The following is a 27,373-nucleotide window of genomic DNA, read 5'->3' on the forward strand; positions in this document are numbered from 1 at the left end:
CAGCCACACAGAAAGTTGGGGGATTACTCTGCTTGGCAGTGGTGGACTCTGGGAATTCAGTTTAATAACATCTGCCTTCTCGTTATTAACCTGTTATTGCTCACTTTTCTCCTTGCTGTGGAAAAAATACCTGAACAAAGGCCACTCAAGGAAAGGTTTAGTTTCGTTCACAGTTTGAGGATGGCGTGGGAGGAGGGACATGTCAGTGACAGTGACCGTAGCTGTGGCAAGTGTGTGAGACCACTGGTCACATTGCACCCACAGCCAGGAGGCAGAGATGGACGCTCACACTGAGCTCAATTTCTCCTTTTGATTCAGTCCAGGACCCCAGCACGTGGGATGGTGCTGCCCACATTCAGGGTGGGTCTTCCTTCCTCCATTAACCCTCTCTAGAAATGCACCCATAGACACGCCCACAGGTGTGTCTCCTAGGGGATCCCGAATCCAGTCAGGCTGACAATGACCGTCACAGCCTTTTTTATTGCTAGTTTTGAATTTTTTTTCGTGAGACATACATATCTCACTATGTAGCCCAGGCTAACCTCCAGCCAGAGGTCCTCCTGCCTCAGCCAACTGAGTGCTATGGGCCATAATTAACCTCTGTGTGGCCAAATTAAAGTACTTCTCTGGCATAGAACCAGTTCTTCTCAAATGTTCATACTGACTGTTTCTGACTGGTGGCTCTGAAGGAGGGTGTATCTCAGAATTTGAAAGCAAGGTGGAGACTTCCAGGTGGTTTGCAGGTTCCCCATGAGAGCACCTGAAAATGGGTCAAATCCTTAAGGAAGACTTGCCAGGCTCTCCCAGTGCCATTCAACTCTCAGTCACCCAAAACAGGTCTTTCTGGCATCTAAACACGGCCCTCTCAAGGACTATTTGGTTTCTGGAGCCATCTGGACTAAGGGTCACCCATGGGCTTCCCGGCATGACCTGCTGCGAACAGTGAGGAGCATAGAAAGGACCTATGTACCAGAGGCAAACAGAGTTACTGTCCCCATGGAGCTTAACAGTCACATGACCTCACTGACCACTAGGAAGAATGAAGAAACTTCAGAAGGGTGGAAGTAGGGAGTGACCAGCAAGGGAGTAGAGCCCGCTGTGTGGTCAGAGACATCCTCTGTCGGCCATGGGTGGAGCTGTGCCATGCACTCAGTGAGGATGCATGAGGGAGGGTCCTCCACTGTCAGCGATGCCCAGACAGTGTCACATTGATATGACCTGTGAGAACCGTGTGGCATCTCTATCCAAAAAGCCAACATGAGAGCATCCCTTCTCTGCTCATCTACACCATCACCATCATTGGCCTGCCTCACACCCATTGCCCACCCCACAGCGGTCCTGTCACAGAGCATGCAGACTGAATCTGTTAGTCACTTCTAAATGAATGACCCACCCACCCACAGTACTGCCACCCACAGGGATCTGTGGACTAGCTCGGTTCACCCTAACATGCTCACAGCTGCCTGAGGAGCTGGCCAAAATGCAGCTTCCTGGTCTGCAGGGCTGGGCAGAGCCTGAGAACCTTCATTCTAACCAACTTCTAAAGCAGGCTGCCAGCGTGAACCACACTTAGAGTAATGTCCCCAGGTTCTGCCGTCTTTCCGTCCAACGTCTGAATCTTTCTCTCTGTGTCCATTAACATTGACGTTAACAAGGATATCGGGTTTGGACAACTTCAAAATCTGAAGTCTCCATGTGGAATCCATGTGAAGGTACAAATACGTAATATCAAAACTCAGGAGGCTGAGGCAGGAGGATTGAGAGGTTCATTCTAGTCTGGGTCACACAGCAAGACTATGCCTTAAGTAAAATTAATTAATTAATTTTATTTTGATTAATTAATTAATTTTATTTTAATTAATTAATTAAAATCTGGTTTGACTTCCACTCCCTTGGTTCATCTAGAAACGCAGCACACCAGTGCTCTCAGGCGCCTGCTTCTCTGACTGCAAGGGAACCATCCAGAATCCCGGGAGCCCTGGCTGTTGCCATTGTCAGTGACCCTAACACGCACTGGGCACAAGAATTCCCATGGGACAGTCCCTCAGCTGACCTCTTCCAGTGAGCAAAGTCTGCAGCCCTAACCACCTTGCCCATTCAGGTGTTCTTCCTTTAGTCTCACTGTGAGCCGTGTGTGAACATTCCTGGAGCAAGCACATTGGGCGTCACTACTATGACATTCCTATGGGGGTCTCTCTGCCATGTGACAACCCTAGGCAAGCAGGCCCCACCCCAGAAGACATAAATCTTTCGGATGATGAGGAATCATCTCACCTTTCCTATGGCGTTTGTTACTTCTTGTTATGAAAAAAGCAACTTAAGGAAGGAAAAATTGATTTTTGGCTCAAAGTTGGAGGACACAGTCGATCATGTGACTAGTCTGGTGGCAGAAGTATCTGGCAGGTGGTCACATTGAGTCCACAGTCGTGATGAGGACAGAGGTGAATGCTGGTGCTCAGCTCTCTTTCTCCTTTGTCCTTTCTCTTCAGTGAGGGACCCCAGCCTATGGTGGGTCTTTCCTCCTCAGCTAAACCTCTTGTAGACAGACCCAGAGGTGTGTCTTCCTGATCATTTTAAATCCAGTCACATTGACAGTGGAGGTTACCCATCATGCCTGCATGGGGAGCCGGTCTCCAAAGCACCCCTGCTCTCGGAGACCAGCATTGTCAGCTCTGAAGGTCGTGGGGAATGGACCCAGGGACTCAGAGATGGACCAGACTTGACTTGTTTTCCTCTTTTCCAAGCAAATGTAATGGGGAACCATGGGCACTCACCTCACAGTAGGAACAGTGAGGGTGGCTGTCTATGCCCCAGGGGCAAGAACTAATTCCCTTGCACATCTTACTCCATTCCTTTAACTGTGCAAATTTTATTAAATGGCCCTAGCCCCAGACAGATATTCATCCATTTTTTTAAAAAAACTCAGTGTTCATACATCCTGAGGAATCCACGGGTATTTTTATGATCTGCCTCATACTCTGTGACTTATTTGGTGTCCCTGGAGCCTCCTGGAGTTGATTGGTTGTGATCCTGTGACTTTCCAGGTGTGGCCTGGATGAGGCACCAAGATGGGGAAGAAACTGGACCTCTCCAAGCTCACAGATGAGGAGGCCAAGCATGTATGGGCCGTGCTTCAGCGGGACTTTGACCTCCGGAGAAGAGAAGAAGAAAGGCTTGAGTAAGTGTCTGGCTAAGCCACGGAGTTCAGGTCCTCTGATGTCCCAAGCGGCTGTCACCTCAGGTATCCTGGGTGGGTACGTGGCCAGAGGTACAGGGTGAGCAGACTGTACGGCAAGCTATGATCTGGGACCTGGCTCTCCTTCCAAGCTTGTGTTTTTCTCATCATGAAAACGAGGCTTTCTGTTCTCTGAAGAGATCCTTTGGGCTTGACTGGGCTTCTTGGTGCTGTCTCATGAGCCACATGGTCCCGCGGCCCCACCTTGAAAAGAGAAAAAGAGCTAATGGGGCTATGTGAACAATGTGGTCTGGCTCTGAATCACTTGGACACTGAGATTGAAGAGATTCAGGCAGAGGCTGGCTTCTATCCTGCTCAGTGATGTGGGGGGCACCCTTCTTCCTGGGTGACCCCAGCTTGTATAACTCATTCTCCCCACCACCTGAGCCAAAATTCACCTCATCGCCTATACCTCCCTTGCCTCCCTTCTGCCTCTGCCCACAAGGAAAGGTTATCAGTCTGCCTGGCAACTATGCATCTTCTCTCTGGGGCTTTTGTGGTCAGCTTATTGAGAAGAGGGGAGGAGACCCCAAGCAAAGACTGAACAGAAGCAAAGGAAGGCAACTAAGGGCAGCCTGAAAAATGCAAAGGGTAGGAGCAGACCACACAGGCTCTAGGGATTGTCACATAGAGGTCTTGGCGTTGGGAGACATGGCTCATCTGACCCCAGTGTTTAAAGCCGGGAGGCAAGAGTGTTGTAGAAGGTTCCTGGGGTGGAACTCAGATAAAGCCCAGAGAAGTGGCGATCAGGAAAGGAAGAGCCTCTGGGTCCCAAAACAGAGTCTAGGACCAGTTGACAAAAACAAGCCCAGTTCAAGGCCCGCACACAGTAAGAGGCTCCAGTATTATAGGAAGGGGCCAATCAGCTCCATCTCTCAGTCGTCTCCACTCCCCCTCCTGCCTTGCCCTGCCTGTCACCCCGGGGTCCTGATCATGAATCAGCCTCATCTTGAGCCAGTTCCTTCACCAACACCCCTGCTTGGCATGGGGCGAAGCCTGACCCCAGCACAGGCCTGATGCACACAACAGCCTGGACCCACTTTCCAAGCAACGGACACCCAAAGCTCCACTAGTTCCCTTTCCACCCAAGCGCAGGACTGGTACTTTGCCCGTCTCCAGAGCAACCTGGTGGTGGCCAGCCTTTGTTTTAATTAATGGAAACTTAGACCCTCATCCACACTGACATGCAAGGGAGGGAGATTTCATATTGCAGCCAGCAAAGCACAGGGTGCCAGGCAGGCACTACCTTCCCAGGGACTTGGGAAAGGGCAGGCCCCGCCTCCATCCCAAGTTTAGTGAAATCCAGAGAGTTTCTGGATCACTCCCTTCTAACATCTGGCTCTCCTTATTCCATGCTCTGTTGGTCATTTCTCCCTGTGAAGAAAAAAACCTCCCCCCAGGGTTTTGTTTTTTGGGTCCCCCCCCCCTTAAGCACTATTAAGTACTTCTAAGCACTCTTTGGATAGGAAGCATCTTGAGAGGACCTCCCCAGCTGGTGAGCTAGCCACAGCCAGGGTACCTGCCGTTTGCACAGAATGAGCCAGCAGGGGTAGATGTAACTGCCCCAGGATGCTGTGTCTCGCAGCAGCCGAGGGACTAGGGAATGGATTTATTAAAAGTCCCAATGCCTATCAGGTGGGGAGAGGCTGTGCACAGCACTCACATCATAGAGGATGGGGCTGACATCTGCAAAGGGACGGCGATGGAAAGTCAGCCACAAAATCACTGAGGCCTGAGTGGCCCACTGGCTTTCACTGTGCAAACAGTTCATTATAGCTGGCCGCACACCTGGGGGACAGTCGTGCAGCAGAGAGTTGACGGAAGGATTTCGCATGGTTCTTCTGGAGGGTGTTGTTCGGTCACGTGTTCGCTGTCCTGGGAAGTCTACCGCTACAGGGTAGCCCTGCTTTTCCCTGTGACTAGCCTGTTTGCAAGTCCAACCTGACCCCAGGAAGTAGCAGGGTGCAGGGCCTAGGTCGGGTCCGGAGGCAGGTTGTGGGGAGCACTGTAAGGTCACAACAGGAGGATTAGGCTCTGCTCACACTGGGCGGGGCTGACTCTTTGAAAAGGCAAGATTGAAACAGGCACAAAATCAAAACCAGGTTCTTGGTGGCAAAACTGGTTCCGCAAAGTGAGCTAAGATAAGAGTCCCAGTCCTTCTTATGTCCCCTCGTTCTCTCCAGCAGTGCCTGTCATGAAGCAGCTGTGGCCAAAATCCGTCTTGCAATTCACAGGCGCAGCATACCTGTGATATAACCTGTGATATAACCTGTGATGCCCCATGACACTCTCTACTGGTCGGTGCTTGGGTGTAGCAGAAGTCGCCCTTCCAGGTAGAGGGACCCATGAGTAGTGTTCTTCCCGGCTTATACATGGGATAAAATATCCATCAGGTCTCCCTCACTGGCTGGTGTCAGGTGCTTTTGTGAGCAACCTGTCAATCACTCGAAGAACAAATTCATCCTGCACTGTTTAAATTTCTGCATACCAGAGTGTGTTTGCAAACCTCACCCTGATGCCTCCCACTGATGAAGAAGAAAGAAAATACAGCCTGATGAAGTCATCATATTGACCTCCCAAAGGCAGGTGACAGAAGCCACCACCCACATGTGGCTATTTGAATTTACGGAAGTTAAACAAGTAAAATGTTAAGTCCTAGGTCTCCCTAGCCACTTTTCAAGTGTCCCCAAGCCACGAGCGCATGTTGTGGCTGCTGTTGTTCCAGCCCCCCAAAATGGCAACTTTTAACAATGAGCTTCATGATGGATTTCTTGGCATCCATTAAAAATAACTGTAAAAATAAACTGACACCTGACATGGGCAGCTGACAAGGCACTGTTGAGCCGAAAAAGCAAGTTATGGAAGTGTAGTTTTATCTTTAACTATATTAGATAAAATAATGGCAGGCTTAGCACTCCCAGAGCCCTTTCTTGGGAGCTTGTGTGTGTTGATATCTAGCCTCTTCCTTTTCTGGCTCCTTTGCTGGTGATGTCTAGACTTGTCATATACTCACCTTTGGAGGGTTCAGTGCCCTGAGTTCGACCCTTCTCTTTCTTCTGTATGTATTCATTCCCCTACGATCATGTCCAGCCTTAAGGGGTTTGGTTTATTCTTTTGTTTGGAGGAAGGGTGTTGTTTCGCACTGCTGAGGACTGGATCCAGGGCCTTACTCAGGCTATTCTACCACTGAAATGCGTACCTAGCTATGCCCAAGGTCAAATGGCATGGTCCAACCTGCAGAGGAAGGAAAGTTGTCCAGACTGTTTCCCAGTATGGCAGCCATTCACCCACTTCCATGGCTATGAGTACTTGACAGGACTAATTTTTTTTTGTTTGATTTTATTCTATACTTCTTAAATTTGTATGAATATGAGTGTTTCATATGGATATGTGTATGTGTACCACCTGTGTGCAGTACCCATGGAGACCAGAAGAGGGCATTAGATCCCCTAGAACTGGAGTTGCAGACAGTTGTGAGCTGCCATGTGGGTGCTGGGAACTGAACCTGGGTCCTCTGTAAGTGCTCTTAATCACCAAGCCATTTCTCCAGCCCATTTTATTTTATTTGGAACTTAAGTAGCACCTATGGTCAGTGGGTGTCACAGTAGGCCTGCACAGCAAGCCAAGACCCTTCTAAATTGTTGATTCAGTGAACCCCTGTTTAGCCCTCAGATTGGACATCTGGTCAACAACTCATGGTTTGTCTCCACCAAGATCTATCCCCATCTTAGTTACTAAAGTCAAGCTCCCAGGAGTCACATTTGTTCATCTCCCTTCTCATTCATGTACCCACAAGCCCTTTAGAATATGGGTGCAACATCCGTTTACCGCCTTCAATGCTAGCCCCAAGTCAGGCCACACCAACCGAGGGAGACTCCTGCCCCCTCAGTCCTCCTTCTACCGCTGCCCTCTTGTCCATCCCCCACAGACCCCAGTGTCATGGCTTAAAAACTGGACCCCGAGTCATGTCACACTCCTATTCTCTAAAGAACATTCCATCGTGCTTAAGGAAGTAGCTGCCTGCTCACTGTGACTCGTGCCCCCCTCCCCCCACCCACCCACCGTGAGGTCCCACAGCCTCACGGGACAGCAGCTGAGTGGCTGGCTGTTGGCCTCTTCTGTCCTCACTGCACAAGCTTGCTGGGTGTCACCAGTGTCTGTCACGGTTACTAGTGGGCTCTGCAGCCAGCAGGGTCACACAATGACACTTGAGCTCCGCCTGTGTGACCCCACTTCACCCCCAGGCGACCCTGTGATGTGGCTGCTGTTGTTCTGATTTGTGAAGGGGGAGGCTGGGAAGGAGACAGGTTCCCCAGATGTGAAGAACGCCCCATGAGCGCTCGTGAGGAACGCCAGCGGGGGACAAGTAGCTGTGCTGCTTTATAGATGATCCTCATCCCTTTTCCTCCAGCTAGAATAACTCCCAGCAATGTCGTGTAAATGTAAATGGTCCACAGTACAGGGTCCAACCTGGTCGGCTTCTCTGCCTACCTTCAAATAAGGTATTTGGTGACTAGTTTTCTCCTTCTTCCTCCTCCTCTTCCTCCTCTTCCTCTCCTGCACCCTCTGTTCCTCTTTCCCCTTCTCTTACCTCTGATGGGGATCTCACTATGTAGATCATGCTGGCCTCAAACTCAGGATCCTCTTGCCTCAGCCTCCTCAATGCTGGGTTTATAGGAGTATGATACCATGCCCAGCTCAGTTTTTCTGTCTTTTCAGTCATGTTTAATCTATTAGCTACACACATATATACATATCACACACACACAAACACACACACACACACACACACACATACACACACAGGCACACTAACATATACACACATATACCACACACCATACACACACACACACACACACACACACACACACAAACACACACACACACACACAAACACACACACACACATATACACACAGGCACACTAACATATACACACATATACCACACACCATACACACACACACACACACACACACACACACACACACACACACACTGCTCTCTCTTTCCTTTGAAGCTTGTCGTAGAAGGAGCTGACTGCTTAATTCTGTGTCCTTCCACACTCTGGGGTTTCCTTGCTATGTCCCGCTGACCTTTGGATCAAGGTTCCTTTCTCCTGTTTCCCTGAGTTGAGAGAGAATTCCAGAGAAGTGTTTCTTATCTTCCATGTATCCCATATTCACATGTGTCACCTGGGACTTTAAAAAGCTTTAAGTACAGAAAATATAATCACGTGTTTTTATTTTTATGCTGTATAAACACAGTATTGCCAAAGCAAACCTTAGAGGGAACACCCAGTTACCCTCCACATGTTAGCCCCTCCCTCCTGGGACACCCCCATCCTGGACCTCAGTGGCCTGGTTCTGTGTACAAAGAAAGAAAATTGAGAGCCTGTGCCTTGGTCTTGCCTCATGCCCGAATATTTAGAGTCCTCTCAACATCTCTCCCTCCATGTGTAAGGGTCCGATGCTCAGCTGAGGCTGTGGTGGAAATCACTGATGGTCCTAACCCAGGAAGAGCAGCCAGCCAGCTGATGAACTGCCAGCCTCCGTGACTCATGTCCTTAAGAAGGGAGTAACTGGAGTGTGCTTAAATGCCACATCCTGTCCAAAGGATGCAGCCCACTAATCAAATATTAGACCTGCTAACCTTCCCAAATGCAAATAGGTGGTAGTGTGGAGTTTTGATCTCTGCAAATACACAGGAATTCCTGAGATAATCCATGAAAGACCTGTGGCACACACCGGCTCATTTAAAAATCGGCAGAACGAACTGGAGAGACAGCTGAGTGGTTAGGAGCACTTGTTGCTCTTCTAGAGGAACTGGGTTCGATTCCTAGCACCCACATGGTGGTTTACAATCACCTTAACTCCAATTCCGGGGGATCCAATGCCCTCTTTTGGCCTCCATGGGCACCAAGCATGCATAATGGTACACACACAGAGGTAAAACATCCATATACACAATATAAAACTAAAATTAAAAACCAGGAGACAAATAAGAAGACTGAAGTCCCCCTTAGCTGGCTCGTCATCCCTGAAGACAAGCAGATCCAGGGCTGCAAAGAACAATGGCTGAAACCGGAAGTGAGCTGCCTGTGCGGGGGCTGGAGGGTAGCACTGGTGTGGGTTGGCTGGTGGGATTCTCCTCCGCTGCTTTGCTCCTGTCTCCTGCACTCACACATCAACCCCTGCATCATCCCCAGCGTTTTCCTTACCACCTTGACTGTTCCCTTCCCAGAGCCTTCAGGAAGGCTGCCACGCTCATTCCCACACATTCCTGACCCTGGATCCTACCTCCTGTCTTCAGGTCTCTGCTTCCACCTTCCACCCCTTACCCTTTCATTTCCCATGCTTCCAGCAGCTGTCTTTGATGGTCACCCTGCTTTGGGTTACCTCTTCATTCTTGGAGGCTGGAGTAAAGGGCGTGTCTTCACGCTGCTCACAGAAGTGGTAAGGAGTCTGTGTTTTGAGCTTCAGACTCGGTTCCACTTGGCTGGGAGTTCCCTCTGACCCTTCTAATGTGCAGACCCAGCTCTTTTTCTGATTCTTTTCTCTGGTTGGGAGGGTTTTGTGTGTATGTCCTTGTGACCTTGTGGTCACCGTCACAGTGTGCAAAGGAAAGGCTGGTCTCATGCTTCTTGTCTAATCTTAGTCCCGAGCCCTCAACTCCTTAACCAGAAAACTGAATTCTGGTGGCTGCTGGTCTCCCAGCCTCTTGCATGACCTCCTCTCCTGGCACCATCTTCTCCTCACGAGTCTCCTTCCCTAGCTTGGGCCAGACCAACAATGGGGACTCTACGGAGGTTTGGGTCATGTGTCCTTCACAGTAACACAGGCCACGAGACCTAGACACCATACACTGTCCACTGGCTTCTGTGCCGATGGTCCTGGCTGGATGTGGGGTTGTGGATAGTGTCTGCCATGAAGATCCCTACCATGAAGATCTCACACCAGGTCTACATCTTTGCTAGTCAGTACCCTGGCTGCTCAGTACCTCACATTGGTCTGATGGGTATGCTCTAAGGACCACGGGGATACCAGATACCAGAGCCCATCCCCCTGACGTCTGGACACAAGTACTAGTGTCTCCCCTCTCCTTGTACTGTTGGGCCTGCAGCCACGGCCCCAGCAAGGCAGATCCTCGGTGTGGTGCAGGGGAGCCCCACACCCTCCCTTTGGTCCTCCCTTCTCCTCTTTGGTTACTCTTGGCATCCTTCCCTCTTCTTGCCTGGGCTCCACCCAACACAAGCCCTAGGTCTGACTCTCCTCAGTCACCCTATCCCCTGTCTGAGAAGCTGCTCTTCCCTCATTCCCATCTTCTCCCCAGGGACACTGGGCCTTCCTAAGAGAAGGCTCTCCCTCCCCTCCCCTCCCCTCCCCTCCCTGCCCTCCAGCCCTGACTTTTATTGCCCACACTGCAAAGACATCCAGGATCCACATCCTGCTCATACTCCATCATCTCCACTCCCAGCCTCTGCTCTGCAGCTGAAGCCTTGTTCTCTGTGCTTTACCTTCATCTACCTCCCCTCAGCCATCGCTTCGCTCAGCATTCTGGGAGAGAGCGCGCACCTTGAAAATCAGCTGTCACTCAATCTCTGGCATGGGGATCCCTTTCCATGCTTACATTATTGAGAGCTCCAAAGTTATTTTTATGATCCTCATATCATAACACTTGGCATACTAGAGCACAAAACTGGTTTTTAGTTTGTTTGTTTATTTAAAAAATAATAGCTAGGCGTAGTGGCATACACCTTTAATCCCAGAATTCCAGTGGCAGAGACAGGTGAATCCCTATGAGTTCAGGGCCAACCTGGTCTACATAGTGAGTTCCAGAACTACATAGTGAAAACTTGTCTCAAAAATTAATAATTAATAGCAATAAACCACTTACATTCTAACACATTTATAATTTTTAATAACTACTTTTCCAAAACAAAACCCTGAGTGAGAATGGTGTTGGTCTACAGATTTGAAAATTGATCCAATGCCGGCTATAACAGAAGGTAAAGGCGGCCTCATCTCGCCTCTGTACACTGGGCACCATTGTAGGGTGTTTGGGGAGACACAGAAGACAATCCAGTCATGTGTATAGCAGTGTCTACAAAATGGAAGAGTAGGTTTTTGTTTTTATTCTCTCTCTGTATGTCTCTCTGTCTCTGCTCTACCTCTGTGTGTGTGTGTGTGTGTGTGTGTGTGTGTGTGTGTGTGTGTGTGTGTGTGTGTGTAAGTAAGGTCTTTTTATGTAATCTGGGATGATCTCCAGCCACAGAGAACTGGGATTGCTGGTGTATGCCACTACATCCAGTTGGAGGAGTTGACTTGCTTTTGGGGTGATTGATTGATTGATTTAATTTGGTAATTCTGGGCATTAAGTTTGGCCACTCCTTATAGTTTCCTGAGGGTTGGTTGTGATGTGGGCTCTCAAACCTTATTGATGAGCTTTTCATTCTGACATCCAGTCCGTCTTCCTCTTGGAAAGAGTAGTTGTTTCCCTGGAAGAAGGCACAAATGATTCATAAAGACTTTCTATCAATCCAACATCCTCAAATTGTACAAATATTAAAAATGCCCCAAGTTTGTAACAGATGGAGATGAAAACCAAAGATGACATGGCAGCCATCAAGTGGCTCAGCTCTGCTAGATCTTTGCCAATTAGCTGTGCTGGCTTTATGACTTCTGCCATTCCATTCAGATATGGCTGTGCACTTCCAACTGTAATTGTTTAAACTTAGCCTTTGGAAAACATGGCTTCCCTGAGTTGTTCAGGTCTTCAAATGGTACCATGTCCATTTGACAGAAGGAAACTGAGTCACACTGCCCTACTATTCTTAGAAATGTAAAAGCTAAAAACTGTCACTCTTGTGGGGAGGACAAGAGCTTTCTAAAGTTCTTTGTGTTTGAAACTTCCATTTTTCTTGTGGTCAGTAATCAGTCTTTCTCTTGAAGTTGCTGGTTTGTGTTGTTCATTTTGGGGAAAATATCTGGTCCCAGACACTTCTCCCCAACGATCGATGCTCCAGCTTAGGTGATACGCCCAGACACGTCCCCTGATCCCCCAGTATAGCATCTCCTTGCTTCTCTCCTCCCATTCTCCAGCTAGAACCTGAAATGGAAACAGTGCATTCCCCCAAATTTCCAGCTCCCTCCCCAGGCCCAGACCCCCTTCACATTCTGTTTGCCACCTCTTCAAATGTCTGCACCTCTTTCCTGCTGGGCTGGCCCCAGGATTCTATTTCCCATTGGGAGGGAGATGGAGAAGGGGCGGCCCATAGCTTCCCTGGTAGGTGCAGATAGGCAATAGCAGAAGTGGAGGAGGCTGGCCCTTCCCAGCTGGCTCCAGAGGTCCTGTGGCTCTGTTTAAAGCAAGGTGCCTTGTGGGCATGGCTTTATCCTCACTGTGCTGTGGAGCAATATCAGTATTGCTCCAAGTTTCTGGCCACTCCTTGCCCTCTTTTTCTTGGCTTTCAGAGTGTGACCACAAGTCTTGAGTGTAACAACAACTCTAGCTTGGGTTAATTTGACATAAAACTAGCCAGCACAATTAACCTCTTGTCAACTTGACAAACACGACACTGTTAAGCTATAACCTTTCCTTTCTTGTTCTTCCCCAAGATCAAGCATTAATAATTTCAACATTACAATAAAACATTACAAATTTTAAAAGTCCCACAGTCTTTAAAAGTTCAAACACTTAAAAAAAAAAATCAGTCTCTTTAACATAGCCAATCCCTTTCAAGATCCAGTCTTTTAAAGGTCTCTCAACCATGGGCTCCTGTAAAATCAAAAATACTTCCTTACTTTTTGAAGAAAGAACCAAGACACAGTCACAATCTGAACAAAGTAAAACCAAGTCCAAAAAGTATAAATAGCTCAATGTTGAGTTATTTGGGGATTCATTCATGATCTTCTGGACTCCTCCACTGGGCCTGGGTCGCTTCTCCAGCTCTGCCTCTACAGCACACACAGCTTGTCTTCCAGGCTCTGGCTGGCTCCACTGCTGCTGCTCATGGTGTTTGTCCCATGGCATTGGCATTTCCAAAATGCTAGGGACTCTGCTGCCACTGGGCTGCACTGTCACCAATAGCCTCCCCTGGGCTCTTCATGATCCCAAGCCTCAGTTTCTCTGCATGACCCCTTTGATCCTGGGCCTTCAACTACTACTGAGGCTGCTGCACCTTCACCAGTGACTTCTCATGACCTCTCACAGTGCCAAGCCCCAGCTGCTCTCACGACCCCTTCATGCCTTCAAAACCAGTACTGCCTGGACGACTCTTGCACTACCCAGTTCATCTGCCAGTGCAAGGTAAAACCTTGGCTGCCTTTGAAAACAGCTTTTGTGTGCTGACTCTCAGGAAACACTTCCCAGAAGATTTCACCTCAACGATGCTAGTCTCTTCTTAAATCACTGCTAATTTACCAGTTCTGGCTGATTGGCATCAAGTATCCCAGCAAAGCAACGGTTCCACTTTAATAGTTTTGGTGTCTTGTTAATCACAGTTCATTCCTAAGCCTCAGCTAACCAGAACCACATAGTCTTAATTCAAAAAAACTAATGCCCCACCCCCAGAGTCTTTAAACTTCCTTCTGAAACTCCACAAGCCAGGCCTCCATCTTTTGCATTTCCATCACCAGTCTTATCTTCCAAGTGCCTACAGAACAGCTCACTGAGCTCTCAAGACTCAATGTCTTGTCTAGTCCAAAGTTCCAGTGCCCTTCCACAACTCTCCCCAAAACATGATCAGGTCTGTCACAGCAGTGCATTACCCCACTCCTGGTACCAACTTGTCTTTGTTAGGGTTAGTACTGCTGTGATGAAACATCATGACCAAAGAAACTTGGGGAGGAAAGAGTTTACATTTCCACAGCACTGTTCATGATCGAAGGAAGTCAGGACAGGAACTCAAGCAGGGCAGGATCCTTGATGCAGGAGCTGATGCAGAAACCATGGAGGGGTGCTGCTTACTGGATTGCTCCCCGTGGCTTTCTCAGCCTGCTTCCTTGTAGAACCCAGGACCACCAGCCCAGGGGTAGCATCACCCACAGTAGGCTGGCTATCAATCACTAATTAAGAAAATGCCTTGCAGCCGGATCTTATGAAGGCATTTTCCTAAGTAAGGTTTCCTCCTTTCAGATAACTCAAACATGTGTCAAGTTGACATAAAATTAGCCAGCACAAGCAGCCAGTCACTCTTGTTCAGAAATGATGTACTCCAATGTCTGAAGTGGAGGATGGAGCCAAGGCTGTAGACACTGTGTCTCTTGCCATAGGTCCATACCCGAGACACAGTTGAGCGTAGAGACTAGGTACAGGAAGAGAGTAACAGCACAGCTAAAAATAGAAGAACGATTATAAAAACACATCACAGACTATAAAATTAAATACAAAAACATCAGCAATCAGTAAGTAGGCTAATGAACTCAACAGAGATCTCTCAGAAGAATTATGAACACACTAGATACTTGAAAAGGGTGATCAGCATCGCCTGTTGGGGTTGTGGGGAGGGAGACACTTGAGAACAAAGTATGGCACATGTGTGAAGATGCCATGATGAAGCCCAGTGCTTTGTAGTCTAATTTAAAATGTATAAAATCTCTCTCTCTCTCTCTCTCTCTCTCTCTCTCTCTCTCTCTCTCTCTCTCTCACCCTTCTTCCACTTCAAGCCAAATGTAACCTCCCAGCACCCCTTACCCCCTCCACACACAAACACACTGGGGTGTCCCCACAGAAACTGAAAACTTGAAAGTCCTCAGGAGACAGTGGACCCAGTGTCTCGCTAAATTTTTCTCAGTAAGGACAGATTACCATTATTCCATTTAAAACTAAAAATATTATGTCTGGCAGGTAGTCCATGAAACCCAGAACAGAAGGGGTGTATTCATTAGGATCTGGGGTACATCTTCCAGTCCGCTGCAGCTGGTTCCACTTGGCAGGCTTGCCAGGAAGCTGTGTTATTTTAAACCGGATGGTCTCGAAGAACAAGTTTCTCTCCTGGGACTTCCGGGTGGGTGTAGGGTGATTCCTGTCTGGAGACTCTCCAAGCCAATCACCTTGGTCAGGCTCTGCAGGAACAATCCTGGGCCTCAGCTTGGGGCTTGCTGGAAGACACCCAAAACCACTTGTTGAGGAAATGTCACCTGGCCTTGCCCTCGGGATTCTCTGATCCACAAGAGAGGGCATAATGTACAATCATAATGCCACAGCAACGCTTAAGGGCAGTGCCATTTCTGTGAAAATCATAGGTTTCGACTCTAGCCTACCAAAATTGTATATGATTAAGCCCGACCTATTCGTCCCCTCCAGAAAGAAGGCAAGCAGGCGTTCTGCTAATGGTCAGGATGCCCAAGAGTGCCCTCCATCAGTCTGGGCCACTGCCTTCTGCATATGAAAGTGCCGTGTGTGTGTGTGTGTGTGTGTGTGTGTGTGTGTGTGTGTGTGTGTCTATGCACACACTGTGTGCACTCACACACCTGATGTAGAAACAGGTGTCCGATGTATTTCTTGTTCCCGCATTTTCCCCAGGGAACTGAAGGGCAAGATACAGAAGGAGAGCTCGAAGAGAGAGCTGCTGTCTGACACAGCCCACCTGAATGAGACCCACTGTGCCCGCTGCCTGCAGCCCTACCGGCTCCTGGTGAACAGCAGACGGCAGTGCCGAGAGTGTGGCCTCTTCGTCTGCAAAAGCTGCAGCCACGTCCACCCAGAAGAGCAGGGCTGGCTCTGTGACCCCTGCCACTTGGCCAGGTGAGTCTGGAGGCAGAGCGTCCCTCGTGGTGTCTGAGCCTGGTGTGTCCCTTTGGTGGGGCTGGCCGGGCAAGGGGGAGACACTGCCTCAGGCCTGCGCTCATCCCCCGGCAGAGTCGTGAAGATTGGCTCGCTGGAGTGGTACTACCAGCACGTGAGAGCACGGTTCAAGCGCTTCGGGAGTGCCAAAGTGATCCGGTCCCTCTGTGGGCGGCTGCAGGGCGGAGGTAAGGCGGCGGCGAGGACTTGGCCTGGGCATGTGCCAGGCATGCTTTGATGGTGATGAACCGTTAAGAGCGTGGTTGGCTGGCTTCTGTGTGAGACAGACTTCTGGAGCCTTCAGTCATGTTCCAGCCTCCTGGGGTTTCCAGCTTGCTGTAAACATCCCCAATATTTGAAGTCATTGTTTTATGTGAATCTTATCTTTCTAAAATTTTACACCCTGTTGAGGACTCAGTTTACACCATGGTGTTGAGGACTCTCGGCTTAGCCATCTTGCCAGTTGTGGAAATTAAGGCTTCCTGCCTGCGATAACCTGCCACGCTCCCAGGAGGTGGCGCTGTGGGACAACAAAAAAAACAACTTAGAGGCACTTCCTTGCGAGGAGTCCCAGCAAGGCAGCTGAGGCAGACCTCTGCCCAGGGATCCCAAAGCTTCATTCTCCCCTGCTGGGCTCCTGTAAACAGAGCAGGGCAAGATGCAGTCAGGAGAGGGCGCTTTCTTCTATTTTATTCTTTTAAAGATTTTTAAGATTTTTTTTTTTTTAATTTTATGTACATTGCTGTTTTGCCTGTATGTACGTCTGTGCAGGTGCGGGGTCCCCTGGAACTGGAGCTACAGACAGTTGTGAGCTGCCACGTGGGTGCTGAGAATTGAACCCGGGTCCTCTAGAAGAGCAATCAGTCCTCTTAACCACTAAGGCCCCTCTCTAGCCCCCAGTATTTTTTAAAACTAATCGTGTGTGTGTGTGTGTGTGTGTGTGTGTGTGTGTGTGTGTGTGTGTGTCCATGGATGTTAAAGAAGCTCGTCTGAACACCTGGAACTAGAGTTACAGGTGCTTGTGGACCCCACAGCACCACCCAGTGTGGGTGTTGGGAACTGAACCCAGACCCTCTGCATGAACAGTATGATGACCGCAACCTACTGGAGGGGACTTCTTAAAAGAAAAAAAACCAACTGAAGGAGCAAAGCCACCGTTCTGAGAGCTGACCCAGCCCGGCCATGGTGTCATTGCAGACCTCCCCAGTGAGGCCTGTTTCCAGGTTGTGCCTTCCATGGGCTCCTCATGAGCAGCCTCAGTGTGGGAAAGGGAAGGACAATCGCTGTTGCTAGGTACCCAAGCATCCCCTCCTTCCCAAAGCCCTGTGTTTGCGCGCGGGTTTTCCTGGCAGACAGCAGGGTTTACTTGCTCTCCACAGTGAGGCCTCAGCTGTCTTCCTTTTTGTTTTCTTCTCCCGGTCAAGTGAGGTCAGGCCACCCCTGATCTGTGGCAGGACCGTGGGAAACCCTTTGGACTTGTGTAGCATGATTGATCCGACAGGTGATTAGTGTAGCTGGGACCTGTGTCCTCAGTGTAGAGAGAAGTCAGAAGCCGTATCTAAAAGGATCCTGAAGGCTGGAGGGGGGTGCTTGGCTTTTGATGTCACCCCAAGAAGTCAGCTGACTCCTCTACAGCCTGCATGCTTGCTTCTGCTGACATAGACCCCTCCCCCTCTGCCGCCCTGCAAAGGCATCTCTGCCCACCATACTCCCTGCAGGCTCAGGTTCAGACTGCAAAGGCGTCTCTGCCCACCATGCTACCTGCAGGCTCAGGTTCAGACTGAGCAGGCATGGCTGGTAGAGGGAAGGAGAAAAATCAAATTGTGAGCCTCCCAGGCCCATGACCCCAAAGCCCAGCAGTACAAGGCAAAAAAGCTGGTCCCTCCAGCATTTCACAGGTGGTTGTTCATAGGCAGCAGAGCCACAGGCAGGATGAGGGATGAAAGTGTTTGTAAACTGACTAGGGTCACTGTGAATTAGGACACACCCTGAGGAACCAGAGCCATCTGAGACCTGGCTCACTTTAGAACAGTCCATTGCGGTGAAAATGCCAAAGGGACAGTATACAGGGTTCCTGGATGGATGGATGGATGGATGGATGGATGGGTGGATGGATGGATGGATGGGTGGGTGGATGGGTAGATGGATGGGTATATGGCAGTGAACAGGTGCTTGGCTGGGTGGATGGGTAGGTGGATATATAAACAGAAGAAAGAAAGGAGAGAGGGAGGGTGTCTTAGTTACTTTTCTATTGCTGTGAATACACCATCTTATAGAAGACTTTATTTGGGGCTTGTAATTTCAGAGGTTTTGAGCCTATGACCATCATGGTGGAAACCATGACAGCAGGCAGGTATGGCGCTAGAGCAGTAGCTGAGAACTCACATCTGGAGATACAACCATGAGGCAGAGAGGGGGTAACTAGGAATGGCACTCGTCTTCTGAAACCTCAAAGCCCACCCCCAGCGACACACCTCCTCCATCAAGGCCACGCCTCCTAATCCTTCCCAAACAGTTCCACCCACTAGAGACCAAGTATTCAAATATGTGAGCTTATGGGGGCTGTTCTCATTCACACCATCACAGATGGGCAGTCGGCAGGTGAGTGGAAGGATGAATCGAGACACAGTTAGGTGGCCTCCCTCCCTGTCCAGCCCTCCGAGGGTGGAGCCATGCACCTGTGTATTGCAGGTGGATCTGAGCCAAGCTTGGGGGAAGGCAGTGGAGACAGTGAACAGACGGATGAGGACGGAGACCTGGATGTGGAGGCCCAGGCACAGCCCCTTAACAGCAAAGTAAGTCCTCCCCTGGCACTGTCTCTCTCCCCAAACCCCACACCTCTCCTGCCCGTCCTCATGCCTCACAGCTCCCTTATACCTCCTCCTAGCCAGCCCATAACTCAGGGACCTGCGTTTCTCCCCTACTCCCACCCCAGACCCACCTAGGAACCTCTGTGCCCTCAATGGCTCCTCATTTTCAGCATGGGACTCCCTCCCTCCTGAGCCGTCCCTTCTTAAGCCCCTCCCTCCTGAGCCCCTCCTTCCGGAGAGCCTCCCTTCTTAAGCCCCTCCCTCCTGAAGCCCCTCCTTTCTGAAGCCCCTCCCTTCTTAAGCCCCTCCCTCCTGAGCTCCTCCCTTCTTAAGCCCCTCCCTCCTGAAGCCCTTCCCTCCTGAGGCCCTCCCTCCTAAGTGAACCCAGTGTTCACTTCAGAGCTGCCAAGCTTCAAGGTGCAGATGGACAAATCCCACTGCCAGGCCTGGCCTGACTAACTGGAGTTCTGGGGCACCCAGGTGCTGTGACAGAGAGTGTGCAGGAAGACAGACCTGTGTCCAGATAGCTCAAGGGACCCGCATGAGAGTGGGACTTGTCTTTATAAGAGGTTGTTTCTCTTCTCCTGTATCTTTTCAATCACTTTTGGTGGTGGAGGCAGGCCAGGCAGCGCCTCGGTTTGGGGACTGGATGACAGTGATGAGTCGGAGGGAGAAGGAAGTGGCCTGGAGAGTGTGAGCTTGGCCTTGAGCCCTATGAAGGTGACAGGGCTGTAGAATCAGATCTGAGAAATGCTCCAGGGACACTCGGTCATCTTTTGCACAAGATCTGATTCAACACCATTTGCTGAGCTGACAGAATACAACTCAGCCAGTGTCTAGAACATTCTACAATAAAACATACATCTAAAGGAGCCGAGTAATTGTATTGAGGGGTGGCGGTTGTAAAGAAATGTTAACATATAAGAATTTTTAAATGGAGTGGTCACCTATCTCCACCCACAGTCAGTGAGCTACATATACCTAGAGTCCCAGGAAGCTTTCTGTATGGGGTACCTTCTGCGCTGCAGCAGCCCCCACCCCAGGAGTCCCTGGCAGGCCCAGAACTCTCTTTCCTTATGGCACAGCTAGAGCCATGGGTACCCTGTCACTTCTGATGGGGTGGACAGTGAGGGCTCCTCGGCCACCTCACCACCTCAGGGCTCCTTGGGGTCAGTTTCCAGCTAGAGGTGGGTGCCCTCGCGGGAGGCTGCTCACTATCTGGAGGCCGAGTGTGAGGCAGGGGGTTGACCAGTCTTGCTTATCTTACCCCCCCCCCCGAGAAGAAAAAGCGCCTGCTCTCCTTCAGTGATGTGGACTTCGAGGAAGACCCAGAGCACGCGATGCAGCCCTGCAGCCATACCCTGGGCCTGTCCTCAGTCCCTGAGTCTGCACACAGCCTGCAGGTCAGTGCACTCTGGCATCTGCCCACCCCACCCCCCATTCCTTTTAGGAACCTGAGCAGAGGGGCAGGTGCTTAGGCCTCAGTCGGGGTTGCTCTTGGGGTCCCAGTGTCATATAGTTGGTCCCAATAGGCTCTCAAGACGGGGAGACAATTGGCGACAGGATGTGGGAGAATAAGATTCAGAAACTTCACCTCCTTCCAAGGCCAGCATCTCAGGATGCTGAGCTAACACTTGGAGAGGTGGGGGCAGGCAGGAACTGAGACCAGTCGGGTGAGTTGGGGTCTTGGGATGTGAGGATTGGTGCTCAGCCTAGAAATAAGGACTTGGGAGGGCAGAATGGACAATGGCATCACCAAGGAGCCAGACAGGACCCAGCATTGAGCTGTACCTGTGCCTTACCGGGACATCATGCACTTCATTGCTCAAACTAGGCTGGTCTTGTGAGCGAAGCGCCTGCTCTTGCTACAGTCTGTTCATTAGCCATGTGACCTTGGTCCTTGGAAATTCTTTGCAACCTTATCCACTCACTTGGAAGAAGGCTGATAACTTCTGCCTTTCAGGGTTGGTTTTGAGATGAGGGTCCATGCCCAGCATGCATGAGACATGCAGATAGGCAGTAAAAATAGTTGTGAACACAAGAGCTAGCACGAGACCCGGCAGGTCCCATTGTTATGAACCCTTCAGGAGTTCTTAGGCTCAGGCAGTGATGGACTGAGCTAGGGAAGGTTGGGCCTTCTGACCCCTGTGGGAGGAGAGGACAAAGAGCAGGGGCCATAGGAGCCAGCCCCTAAGGGAACATTGGGCCATAGGCCCTGCTCCTCCAACCCCCCCTCCCCAGAACCCACGCCATCCCACCAGCCAAGGTGAAACTGTGGAGATGCTGAGCAGCGGCTTCTGGGAGCCCTCGATACCTAGGTCCTTTGGGGGCAGTGGCACCATGCAGACCCCTCAGTCTGGGGGCAATCTGCTCAGGAAACCTTACCTCTACCCTTTGACCCTCTGACTATCCAGGATTGCTAAAATAGACACGGTAACCATTTCCTCTCTCCCAAGAAAGAAGGAAAATCTTCACAGGAATGCTTTCATGGCTTCAGTTTCAGTGAGCCTGGGCTCCTGGCTACTCAGAAATACTTCTGCCTCCTGTCTGGTGCCTGGGCACAGTGTCCCAGGGAACCCTGGTGTCACAGACATGAAGCAGAAGGGTGGTAAATGCTCTTGGCACAGTGTTTGGAAATAGAAATGAACGGCACACTGCCAGAGCAGATGGCTGTCTGGTGTTCAGTCGGTAACATTGGGACGGCCAACGCTGACAGCTTGTGTGCTCAGTCCCTCTCAGGGGAGCCCTGCTCTGAGGATACCACCTCCCTGGAGCCTGAGGGCCTGGAGGATACCGATGCAGGGCCCCTGGGGTGTCACCCCAGTCCAGAAGAGCAGCCACACATCCCCTTGCCCTCTGGAGAGGATGCCCACACTGACCTGGACCTGCCTGGAGCATCCTGCAAGAGGGCCCTAGGGACCACAGCTATGCCTGGTAGGTACCTAGCTAGCCAACCTCTTTTCTGAGGGGCTCTGGGGCTAGGAGTCCCTAAGAAGCCAGCCCTCCCCTCTAGTTTACATAGACAGACGGGCTGATTCTTTCAGTGCAGTTGTCCTTCAGCAAACCTCATAGACCCTTTCCTCCCTGGGACCAGTGCTCCCCTGTAACATCTGGAAATACCAAGAAAGAAGTTGAGTCTTCCCCAGTCCACTGCCACTGGTGTAGTGTAGCAACATGTCAATTTCCTCAAAACGGCTACAGTCCCACCAAGTCCAAAGCTTCACAGGAAGAGCAGCCGAGGAGGTCTCCCCCAGGGGCCTGTAGCTACTCATCAGGAGACAAAGAACAAGAGAAGGAAACAGGTTCCATTCGATTCTATCAGACAGGTTAGCTTTCCAAGTGGAATCCCCAAGGATGCCTCTTCCTGTGCACAGGGGTGCCAGCGTGCTGGGTTCAGCAGTTCAGACACGGATAAAATTAGCGTAAATGAGGTCACAGCAGCAGCCGCGTCTTCCATCCCCACACAGCTGCTGCAGGAAGACCTGTTCACTCCTGCCTCCTTGCTGTGGGTCCTTAGAGACTATATAACCTCTTGTCCCTTGCCGTGATTGGGGTCCTGGGGATATAAGTGGGGTTCCACTTGTTTTCAAAACTGCGAGGGAATAATCCTGCCCACTGATAAGACTTTATATTCCTTCCCATGATGGCGTGATCCTGGAGCATGTGGAAGAGGCAAGTCAGGGACAAAGACCCAGCAATGCCATGCAAAGGCCCTTTTGTTTGGGAGGCTCTGAGATTGGAACCCAGGCAGCAGCACTCAATGGTGCCCACACAAGACTTTCCACATGGCATCTCTTAGATGAGGAGAAGGGGCATCACAGTGGAGGTGATGAGAAAGGAGTGCCAGGGTGTGTCCAGCTCTTCTCTTGATGGAGCAGACTGTCCCCAAGATCAGGGACATGATGATATGGTATGCCACCAGGTCTTAGGGTTTTCCTACCCCAATTGTTCTTGCTAGGAAAAGCAGCAATGTCTAACTCACCCTGAAGTTGTAGGGACTAAATGAGATTGTCATATGTGTTGACAAATCATCACCAAATGAGCAATGACAAGTGTGATCTCACAGGGAGTCAGGGTATGGGCTGCTGGGTTTGGGCTATCCTTGGCACAGGGTCTCCCAGGCTGTGTTGAGGGGGCTGCAATGTCACTCAAGCAGTTTCTGGGCAGGATTCATAGCACAGGGTGGGACCTGCTGAGCATCTGACACAGGCAAGGTGTGTTCCCTGAACTTTCTGGAGGGGACCACTGTGTACCTCCTTCCTGGTCTCTCTGTTGTTATGTGAGGTGCCATTTGGGCCAAGCAGATGTGGTGGGTAATTGTTGGTGAGATACAATAAGACGGGGTCACCTCGCCCTATGGCTCAGAAAGAATCGTTCAAGCCACTCTGCAGGGGACTCTTACCCACAAGGCTCTGTGACTGAAAAATGATCAGCAGTGGCCACGGTGGTGTGGAAAAGGTTTCCAAAGCTACACCCTGCCCCGTACATGTGTGGAATCTGGTGCTATTTGCAATTTAGGATTTAGGATTATATTATATCTATGCTCCTCAACTCTCACGCCCCATGCCACCAGGCCATCCAGGCTGCCAGGGGCCTCTTCCCTGAAGGTGTGTGTGGGATCCACAGGCCTATAACCCAAGAATCTTCCCAAACCCTCATGGAATGTGGCTACGGCTCACTTTGCCTCATTGGAGCAAACCTGTCCCTTCACTCCAATTCGAACCCCTTCTTTCTCCAAAGGGATAGATAATGTCACAGGCAAACAACTCCCCTCACAGTACCTGGCTGATGTGGACACCTCTGACGAAGACAGTCTCCGGGATCCCAGGGCAGCCTCCCAGCATTCCAAGAGGAAGGCCCGGGCAGCGCCTGACACTCAGGTAATGGGGCTGGAGAGAATTCCATCTTTGTGCTTCTCTGGATGGATTCTTTTTTCCTCTTTCACACCACATTGCTCTAGAGAAGCTGAAGCTTTCAGCACTTTCAGGCATGAAATTGCCCATATCATAAGATATGTTTATAGATAAGCCTTACTGAAGTGGATTTGTACAACATAAAGCTGGTGTTTAAGTATTCCAGTTCCTCAAAATGTGAAAGAAAGAAGGAAGGAAGGAAGGAAGGAAGGAAGGAAGGAAGGAAGGAAGGAAGGAAGGAAGGAAGGGAAAGAAAAGGAAGGAAGGAAGGAAGGAAGAAAGAAAGAAAGAAAGAAAGAAAGAAAGAAAGAAAGAAAGAAAGAAAGAAAGAAAAAGAAAGAGAAGAAAAAGTCATGTGCTGTGGTTAATCATATGACTTGAGAGATAGAAGAAGAATCTCAAGTTCAAAGCCAGCTTAGGCTACATATCCAGAATCTGTCAGCAAGGAGAAATTAAAAATGTAGTTACCACCTGGTTCTTCTGTGATAACACACAGAACTATAATTAATTTTGATTAGCTGGTCACCAAGATTGAAAGCAGAACCCCCCAAGAGACAGCCTGTGTTGATTTAGCCAGAGAAGAACCTGTGCCCACCCCCCCACCCCCACACCCACACACTCCCACACCACACCCACACCCTCCACCCCTATCTTTAAGACAAGAGGTAGATTTTTCTTGTTCAAGCAAGTTTTAGGCCAAACTTAGCCTGCTCCTTCCTGCAGGGGATGGTGATATTTGCATTTCAAAAAGGCTGTGTCCAGAGTTCTGAGCCGAAACAGGGCTTATTAATCTGCTATGAAGGTTTACATCCATATGGAATGGACAGAGGAGGGAATTCTGAAATGAGAGCCTGGGAGGAATCCCCACCCCAGGCTGGAGATGGAGCCCAGGGCCTCAAGCCCTCTAGGTGAGTTCTCTAACACTGAGTCACACACAGCCCCAGCCCTTGGATTTGTGAGGCAGGCTCTCTCTTTGTAGCTCAGGCTGGTCTCAAGTTTGCCATCCTCCTGCCTCCGCCTCTCAAGTGCTGGGTTAGAGTGTCCCTGGAACACCCAGGTCTTTGTTTTCCACAGGGAAAATGAGGCTGCTCGTCTCCCTCCCGGGTTTGCCTCCACCTTGGCAAAATGGGAGACTCCAGCCCTCCTTGGAACTGTGGTCCCTCGTGAGACCCTTTGTGCTGTGCCCTTGTCTTCAAAGTGCCAGAGGCTCCAGCCACCAGGCAGAAACTGGAGCTGGCTGTGTTCCCTGTGTGTCTCACTGGCTTGGTGATCCCCACTTCTCACAGGGCCTAGCTACAGGCAGGGCCTCATCAGAAAGCACTGCTGCCCCCTCTGAGTGAACTGCCCAATCTGTTTTTTTTGACGGCCCTTCCCAGACTCTGCCTGCCTCTTCAGCCCCAGCTTCCCAGCCCCCTTAGCTTAGCTTATTCACTCCATGTGGCATTCGCAATGACATGGTGGCGCTGAGTGCCTTTTCCTCTCTCCAAGTCCCCACCTGTGCCTCCTGGGCCAGCAGACAAAGGCCATGTGCTGAGCAATCTGCTGAGGACACTGATCATTGCCACCATAGCAAACCCCAAATGGGCCGGGCCATATGAACCCTCAGTCAATGGCTGCCCGCAGAGGGCAAGCCTGGGCAGAGGACTCACAGACACTTGGGTTGACATTTCCAGTGAGCGGCCTTCCTCCACTCCAAGTCCTCAGTGCTGTGGTAATTACCCACCAACAATGGCAGCTTCCCACCCTATACACGTCACTTCCCTCTCATAAGGCCGGGCGAGCGGTAAATGAGATAATTCAGGACGGAGAGGGCCGCCTGCAAGGAAGTAAAGCAAAGAGGAATTGATTTTCTGGGCTCTGTCTGGGAGCTAATAGACTAGCTGACTCAAGAGTCTGGTGACTCAAAGAATTAGGAAGCTGTGCTTTGGGTCACAATTGACCCAGGGCTCCTGCTTCCTAATGATTTGGGTCACCGTGTCCAGCTTAATGCACACCTTCCTGTGCTGATCAGCCAGGCCAGTGACAGGGGCTGCCCACTGACAGACAGTCACTGCTTTCAGCTGCTTTGGTGTCTGGTTGGTTTCTCATCTCTCCTACACGGTCATCCACCCCACTTACCTCCTCTGTTGGTCCCAGCGCCCTTGGTGTCAGAAAGGAGTTGTTTCTGAGTTAACCTCCAGGGCCATGTCAGAGCCGGACTCGAGGCTTCAGAGGAGGAAGACGCCTATGCTGGTGGGAGATGCAGTGAGACCCTCTTCTATAACCAGACCACTGCTCCTCTTCCTCTGCTGCAGATCTTGGAGCTGAACAAGCGCATGTCAGCTGTGGAGCATCTGCTGGTCCACCTGGAGAATGTAGTCCTGCCGCCCTCGGCCCAGGTAACTCCCTGGGCTATGCAAGGTCATCCCACAGCCTCCTATTAAGGGAGGTTAAAGTCACAGCTATAACTTCAGGGCAAGTGTCTCAGAGATCTTGCAGCTGATTGATGCACGGTCCTCCAAGGATGGATAGATGAGGTTTCCTACATAGCCCGCCCACGTGAAGTCATCTGTGGCCAATAACACGGTGCTACAGCATGGGTAGGTATCACCGAAACTGCCGTGAGATGAATCTTCACTCAGCTGTAGACACCATGGGTGCTGAAGCTGGACCAGCATCCCCAGCCTGCACTACCTCACAGAAGAAACTCGTGACTCTCACACCTCTTTCCTATCCCTAAGTCAAGTGCAGGTTAAGTGCGCAGCAGCCAGCTGGTCATGGTTACGTTATTCTTGGTAGTTACTTTCCAGTCCCTTCATGGTCCAACTCCACTTGAAGTCATGATGCCACTTACAAGACCTGTGGCTGAAGTTCATCATCTTGGAGAGTAGCCTTGGGCAGAAAATACATGGCCACTGTCTGGTGTCCGAAGCCAGCCTGAGACACACATGTGGCCTTCGTGGACTATTTTACCAGCTGGAGCAAACAGATATTCTAAGTCCTTAAAGTCTCATCTAAGACAAAGAGACAAGCCCCCACGCAGCCTGCCTCCTTTGATCTGAACTCAAGAAGACTCGCCTATGAAGGGCGACGCCACGGAGTCACCACACACTGCCACCTCCTCTTCTGTCAGCAACATCCTGCAACTTGCTGTTGGCCTGAGGGGGTTAGTCCCTGTTGCAAAAGTGACGTGAAGATATGGTGTGACACCTCCACCTTGTCCCTGGATTCACAGTTACTGGAAATTATGAGGGTCCTTGTTGCTATGTGAATCCAGGACAGACCCCAAAGTCCTATAGGAACACAGAACATCTAGGTAGTGCTGAGATAATACTGTTGTGGCACACCTTAGCCTCACAAAGGGAGAGGGCAGAGAACCAGGACCCTTGTCCTCAGCCGCATGAGCCCCCGCCAGATAAATGGCTGCAGTTTAGGTACTGGACATAGGACCAGAGCTGGGGAAGAAATGGAAGGGCTGTGGGCTCAGAGGGGGTAAGGAGCAGGGAGGAGGTGCCCTCCACATATGAGCACTCCCCGCAAAGAAAGCTCAATGTCTTGTTCAAACCCTGTGGTCTGGTGGGTCATCCTTAAGAGAGAAAGATGTAGCCGGGCGGTGGTGGCGCACGCCTTTAATCCCAGCGCTCGGG

At 50.4% G+C, this 27,373-nt stretch overlaps 1 protein-coding gene across 2 annotated transcripts in view; it reads left to right on the plus strand.

The window, feature by feature from the left end:
• The window catches only part of Mlph (melanophilin), a 43,349-nt gene that overhangs the window by 4,352 nt on the left and 11,624 nt on the right, over window positions 1–27,373 (plus strand). The window contains exons 2-9 of one of the 2 annotated variants that reach the window (XM_028880372.2): window positions 3,045–3,178; window positions 15,764–15,985; window positions 16,100–16,212; window positions 18,716–18,819; window positions 20,115–20,237; window positions 21,564–21,768; window positions 23,575–23,714; window positions 26,042–26,125. In XM_028880372.2, coding sequence (XP_028736205.1) covers window positions 3,069–3,178; window positions 15,764–15,985; window positions 16,100–16,212; window positions 18,716–18,819; window positions 20,115–20,237; window positions 21,564–21,768; window positions 23,575–23,714; window positions 26,042–26,125 — 1,101 coding nt within the window. In that variant the 5' untranslated portion in view covers window positions 3,045–3,068. The remainder of the gene's footprint in view (window positions 1–3,044; window positions 3,179–15,763; window positions 15,986–16,099; window positions 16,213–18,715; window positions 18,820–20,114; window positions 20,238–21,563; window positions 21,769–23,574; window positions 23,715–26,041; window positions 26,126–27,373) is intronic. The other variant, XM_028880373.2, reaches the window with a different exon arrangement.

The sequence above is a fragment of the Peromyscus leucopus genome, chromosome 13 (assembly GCF_004664715.2).
Source record: "Peromyscus leucopus breed LL Stock chromosome 13, UCI_PerLeu_2.1, whole genome shotgun sequence".
In the NCBI taxonomy this organism is placed as follows: Eukaryota; Metazoa; Chordata; class Mammalia; order Rodentia; family Cricetidae; genus Peromyscus; species Peromyscus leucopus.